Source organism: Dendrobium catenatum, unplaced genomic scaffold (genome assembly GCF_001605985.2).
Source record: "Dendrobium catenatum unplaced genomic scaffold, ASM160598v2 original_scaffold_156526, whole genome shotgun sequence".
Classification (NCBI taxonomy): domain Eukaryota; kingdom Viridiplantae; phylum Streptophyta; class Magnoliopsida; order Asparagales; family Orchidaceae; genus Dendrobium; species Dendrobium catenatum.
Genome location: NW_021474953.1, coordinates 65,476 through 71,870, shown reverse-complemented (window position 1 = coordinate 71,870; position 6,395 = coordinate 65,476). Strand labels below are relative to the sequence as shown.

The 6,395-nt window shown below is 32.2% G+C and overlaps 1 protein-coding gene across 1 annotated transcript; it reads left to right on the top strand.

Annotated features, from left to right (window-relative positions):
* The first annotated feature begins 4,662 nt into the window (after positions 1-4,662).
* On the top strand, positions 4,663-5,362 carry LOC110105389. Its single transcript, XM_020834866.2, has 3 exons — positions 4,663-4,891; positions 4,981-5,144; positions 5,219-5,362. Exons 1-3 carry the CDS (start codon positions 4,729-4,731, stop codon positions 5,360-5,362), a joined length of 471 nt encoding a protein of 156 aa, XP_020690525.1. The 5' UTR covers positions 4,663-4,728.
* The last annotated feature ends 1,033 nt before the right edge of the window (positions 5,363-6,395 follow it).

Here is a 6,395-nt window from a genome sequence, read left to right as displayed (position 1 = left end):
TTTATTGTTTGCTGGATGGTCCGTGCTGGACGACTTGGACGCTGGAAGCTTCGACGGTGAACTGAGCCCGCCTTTAGCTTGGAACTTTTAGTTCTTAGTTTGTTTTTCATTTGTTTTTTGTTGTTTCTGATTGGAGGGGTATTTTCCTGTACTGTTTCATTTGGTTTTTAATATATATTTTAACTTTTGATAAAAAAAAATCAATATTTTTTTTATTTTGAAAGTGAGAAAATTTAATGGCAAATTCACTCATCATATATGTAATGCTTGAAACTTAAAAAAATGATGGAAACCTAAACTCTCTACCAAGAAATTAAAATGGGATACAAAACTATTTAATTTTCATGTACTATCATAACATATTTTAGGAAAAAATAAAATATTTAAAATTTAAATTAACTATATGAAAAAAACATATTATTCTAATGAAAATTACATTATAAAATATTTATTTTAAAGTTTTTTTTGGAAAATTATTTTAAAGTAAATAACTCTATTTTTTAAGTTTATGAGAGATTAGAATTTGGATAAATTAATAAAATTATTACGTGCGGAGTCCAGATACATTCGGACTCCAATGAGATTTTGTCACGTTATTTATATATGATATGTTGTAATTTCATTGGAGTTCATATATGGAGAAATTATTCTGTGCGGAGTGCGAACGTTGCTATGTCCAGACTCTAATAAAATCGTGACACCTGGATTGTACACTTAGATATTCATTTCTATTCGCATTTAGTTTTTCCCTTCTAGCCCGACCGACCCGGCCCAGAAATTTCATGTTAAAATATTAGGGTTTAGGATTGTCGCTTTTTTTAGATGAAATACTGCGAAAAATTCTGTACACTTTGGCTTATCCTCATTTGAAAATAATCGACCAAGGTGTATTGCTATGTACAGAAAAAAACTATCATCATCGGATTTTCCTCCAAAACATTGTTCATCTTTATCGACTTTTCCTCTTCCAAATCAATCATCATCTTCATCTGTTTTTCCTCTTCTGAATCAGTCTTCTTTTTCATTGGATTTTCCTCGTTTCTTCTTTCTCAACGGCTATGAAAAATTTCTTGCTCTAAAATTTTAAAAAATACGGAATTTTTGAGGTATTTCATTTTAAAAAAGAACGTCAATCCTAAACCCTAATATTTGAACAAGAAATTTATGGATCGGATCAGTCGGGCTGGCAAGAAAAAAAAAACTAAATGCGGGCGACCGGCGGACTTGGGTGCGCGACGGACGCGGGCAGGGCGGGATATAAAAAATCATTCCAAACAAAACCAAAATCTCTATCATCCATTAATAACGCATTGGATATATTGCAAGCATATCCTTTTTCCTGCATTTGAATAAGTTTGTAAGCTTTGAAACTTCAGAGAGCTCATTCTCTCTCATCCCTTCAGTAAATAAATGTGCTCTTAGGGTTAAAATGCTCACATAAAGGAGCTATGCCAAGAGAAAACATGTATTATAGTGATCCCTCAAGAAGAAAATATGTTGATTTATAATTACAAATGATAAAGAGCGTCATATTGTTTGAAATGTGGTACAAATTCTTCTTTGGCAAAGAAAAGTTGTGAGGATAATTAATCTTTGAGAAAAGTGTTAGGAAGTGCGAAAGTGTTCCAAGTACTCTATGGTGAAGAAAGTATTTAACATAGATGAGAGTTTTCAAAAGGAAGGATGAAGTTTTTAATTAGCAATGGGAGGGATGTAATAAACACTTTGTCTTTGAGAGTTAGAATAATTTTCAAGATGATTTTTAATAAAGTCTTAAAATAGGTTTAATTGTTTTTATTTTAGAAATACATTTCAATCCAAAAACTTGATCAACTTTAATTTTATTTTTTTAATTATATATTTTATATGTTAATTTTGTAGGTAGAGCCGTAGAGGTAGACCTAAATAGGCTTGGTTAGAAAATATTAGAAATGATCTTTTTTTGTTAGATTTAAACGAGAATTTGACTTTTAACATGACACAGTGGAGAAAAAGGATTCATGTAGCTGACCCCACGTAGTGGGACAAAGGCTTGATGTTGTTGTTATTGTTATTGTAGTAAAACCTTTGAAATTATTTAAAATCTTAAAATCCTTAGGCTTAGAAATTTTAGCTATTGAATGGGATAAATCTTATGCAATGTCGCCAACTATTGGGATATTGCAAGACCCGTTATAGCATGTGTTTTCAATAAGGATCAAGGATGATGTTATAATTTTATAAAAAGAATGAAGATTATAATCTCTATTATATATCAATAACACATTAGATATAATTGAAAACATATCATTTTTTTTCCTTTCAATCATATTATAAGAGCCTAAATTTTAAATAATGATATAATATATTGTCCCTTCAGTAAATCATGTGTTCATAGGCTCAAAATGCTCATATAAAGGAGCTCAACTAAGGGAAATAACAAATTATTAGGTCATGCAGTGTGGTCGAGATTAAATACAAATAAAGAAGATTAAAGTTGAAAAATGGTCTCAATTTGAGTTTAAGAAGCTCTATATGAGCTTAAGTGAGGCTCACTAAGTTTTTTTATTTCTCTAGAGTAGCCTTAATGAAAAATCTAATCCTACAAACATGAATTATAGGGACTAATTTCCTTAATGAATCTTGGTGATAAGAATAAGAGTAGTAGGGGCATGGTGAACACACTATTTCAAGATGGAAACTTCATAATTTGGTGTCAAATAGACGGCAAATTATTACATCCGGTCACTGGACGTGGAGATAGGTCCGGATATTAATAAAATATTATTTTAAATTAAGCGCGTCAAAAGCGCAGGTAAAGCGCAGATAAAACGCAGTCAAAAGCGTAATCAAAAGCGCAAGTAAAGTGCAGTCAAAGCGCACCTAAAGCACAGTCAAAAGCGTATGTGACGTGAAATGTTTTTATTGGATGTCCGAACCTATTCTACGCGTCCGGTGATCGGATGTAATAATTTGCCCAAATAGACACCATTAGATTTATAAATTTAAGAATAGGCCTTTCAAAAATGTAGTTGTAATTAGAGTTTAAGTGATGAGAAAATTATAATGTCTAATTTGATATACATCTTGGTTCTCCATACTAACTTCAAGAGTAATAAAGCTTTCAAGTTGACATCTTTTCCTATAGAATCCAACAAAAAGCCGTCCCAAACGAAGCCTAAGTCTCATATTCTAAGTAAGATTGAGCAAAAGGATGTTAGCAAAATTTTCAATGTTACTAAGGATACACATGACTTGAACTCGTTGATAATAATATAGACAACAATAATATCAACATAAGTATTTTATTATAGAAGCCGATCATTTTTTGAGAAGCACAAAATAGGAATTTATGAAGAGGAAGAATCATGTGCTTCAAACTTAATAAGATTTTTAAAGATAAAATGATGTGCAGCTTCGTTATTTTAAGCAGTCTTTTAGTACAAAAATTTTTAATTGAAAAAAAATTTTACTAAAAAATTACCTTAGAAAAATAATAATAAAGTTGTTCCAAATAAAATCTTAATCACTTAAAAATTGTGGTTATTATTCGTATTATCAAATATTTTAATTGCATCTTTTTTTAGTAAATTTGTACATGAAGAATCCGATAAATGATGAACATATTTTTTAAGAAATTCAAAAGATAAATTTTAAATCATTTTTTACAACACGAAAAAAATTTGTAATTACATTATTTAAAAAAAAAAGGTTTTATTTTTGTTCAAAATTCATGCCAAATGCATTCGAAGGAAATCACGTGCGCGTGCTTACTCTAATAGAACTTTACAAAACTTTTAAAGACAGTGAATAAAAATGAAATTCCAACTAAAAAAATGCAAAAATGAAAAAGAAAAAAAAAAGTTTTGGGGTATTGTTGAGATTCATGATTGCGATTTATGAAAAAGATAAAGAGTTCTTTCTTTATCGCATAGGCAAAGGTGCATTCCTTCCCCCATTGATGCTGTTTCTCTTTAAAGGAATTTTCTACAAAGACGAGTGTCTTTTTCTTCCTATATTTTCACCGATGTTATGTGTATTGCTTAGAAAGTTTTGTTGTTGTGGTGGTGGTGGTGGCGGTGAAGTATTATTAACGGTGGAGTGTATAATGATTAAGGATATGAACAAATAAGGGTCGAGCTAAATTCTACACTTTTACTTATAAATTTGTCTTCCTGAAAATTAACAATGGTTCCGCCCATGATCATGAGACTATTTAGTTCAATTTTAAATATTTGAGGGAGTAAAATGAACATTTAATAGAGTTGATTATCATTTTGATCATTCATAAAGAGTTAAGAGATCATTTTAATTCTTTTGATTAATAATATTTGATTCTAGCCCTTTTTTTCTTTTTTTGGGAAATTTGAAGTAAATTCCTAATTTCAATGATCCAAAAGAAAGAGTTGTACAAACAGGGGCGGAACCCCCTTATGGTGGAGAAATTATTCTGTACGTAATCCGAACGTGTTCAGATGCTGCTTATTTACTGCTTATTTGTTGCGTATTTTTTTATACAAAATTTTTTTGTGCCAAAAAATAACAAATAAATAATACTCACTAAATACTCACTAAATACACAATAAATACGCAAAAAATACGTAGAAAAAATTAAATACACAAAAAATACGCAACAAATAAGCAGTAAGTACGCAGCATCCGAACGTGTTCGGATTAAGTACACAATAATTTCTCCACCCACGATTTACATTTTACAAGCCTCGCATCTCCAGTTCGGCTAGAAATCCAATGCTCCGCTCTTCTGTAGCTTCTCCTTCCGCACCGTATTCCTTCCTCTCATGCCGCTGGAGCTTCTTGCCGAAGCCCGCAGCTTCCGTTCGTAACTTCTCCGGAACGCTTTCCGACCACTCCTGTTCTCTGAGTTATCTTGCACCTCCTATTTGTGCTACTGGTAGATATTTTTCCTTCCTGTTCTACATTTTCTCCCCCGATTGCGTTCAATCTATTCTCGCTGTTGCCTTCCTGACCTTTACTGATTAGGGTATCGGGCCATCGCCAAAGCTGTCGGGGAAGATGTCGAAGAGGAAAAAGAGGTGGGTGGTTTGAACTTCATAGAAGTGGGCTACATTACTGGCGTGCACGGGCTTAAAGGGGAGTTGCGAGTGAAACCCAATACAGGTTTTCCAGAGCTTAGGTTTTGCAAGGTGCCCGCGTTTCCAATATAACCGTTACTCCATTTCTTATTTTGTTTCTTATCAGTGGATTTATGCTCCTGCAGCCTGGGAGAAGGTGGCTTAAAGCACGAATTTTAGGCAAGGAAACAATTTCTGAAATGGAGCTTACTAGGGGCAGAAGCCATCCAGGACAGAAGTGTTGGATTTTTTTTTTTTGCTTAAAACCCGCATTGGGGCCTACGCGTTAATATAAAAAAACCGGTTACAAAATCCTTAGAAGGATCCTCCAGCTCGCTACTGCTCAAAAGAACTACAAGAAACTGGAAAATAAAACCTAAGAGCCGATGGTTCCTTTTTCTAATAATACAAAAAAGACATAAAGTAAAACTCGGGCTGCAAGTAAACAGCACCCAAAAAAGGAAGAGCTGATTGGTCCAGTTCAGCTCATTCTTCCAGCAAAAAAATTGGAGAAAATTGAAAGCAAAAGGAGAAAAACTAACCCAAAAATCCTTGCGGTCAATGAAGCTACGTGAAGTAATCCTGCAAGGAAATCTCAGAAAAAGCGAATTAAATAAATAGATACGAATTATGCAATTATAACCAAAGAGGTGGTTCGAGTCAGTAATCATAATAATGAAAACAAGATAAAAAACTTCCTGATGGCCGCCAAAATATAAGTAAAAGCCCTGCCAGCTAAAACAATCTCCAGGTGATCCTTCAGAGCAACCATAATGTTATGCATATAAAAACCATAAAAGCTCATAGTATTCGGAGCAGAAACATTAACAAGAGACAGAAAAGGTCCTACCAGCACACAGAAGACCAAATTCACACATCATATATGTAATGCTTGAAACTTAAAAAAAAAATGATGGAAACCTGAACTCCCTACCAAGAAATTAAAATGGGATACATAACTATTTAATTTTCATGTACTATCATAACATATTTTAGGAAAAAATAAAATATTTAAAATTTAAATTAACTATATGAAAAAAAAAACATATTATTCTAATGAAAATTACATTATAAAATATTTATTTTAAAGTTTTTTTTTTTGGAAAATTATTTTAAAGTAAATAACTATATTTTTTAAGTTTATGAGAGATTAGAATTTGGATAAATTAATAAAATTATTACGTGCGGAGTCCAGATACATTCGGATTCCAATGAGATTTTGTCACGTCATTTATATATGATATGTTGTAATCTCATTGGAGTCCAAATATGGAGAAATTATTCTGTGCGGAGTGCGGACGTTGCTGTGTTCGGACTCTAATA

Coding starts and splice junctions, on each gene's coding strand:
- LOC110105389 (XM_020834866.2), top strand. CDS start 4,729: ATGCTCCGCTCTTCTGTAGCTTCTCCTTCCGCACCGTATTCCTTCCTC. Junction 4,892..4,980: donor ACCTCCTATTTGTGCTACTG/GTAGATATTTTT, acceptor TTTACTGATTAG/GGTATCGGGCCATCGCCAAA. Junction 5,145..5,218: donor CAGAGCTTAGGTTTTGCAAG/GTGCCCGCGTTT, acceptor ATGCTCCTGCAG/CCTGGGAGAAGGTGGCTTAA.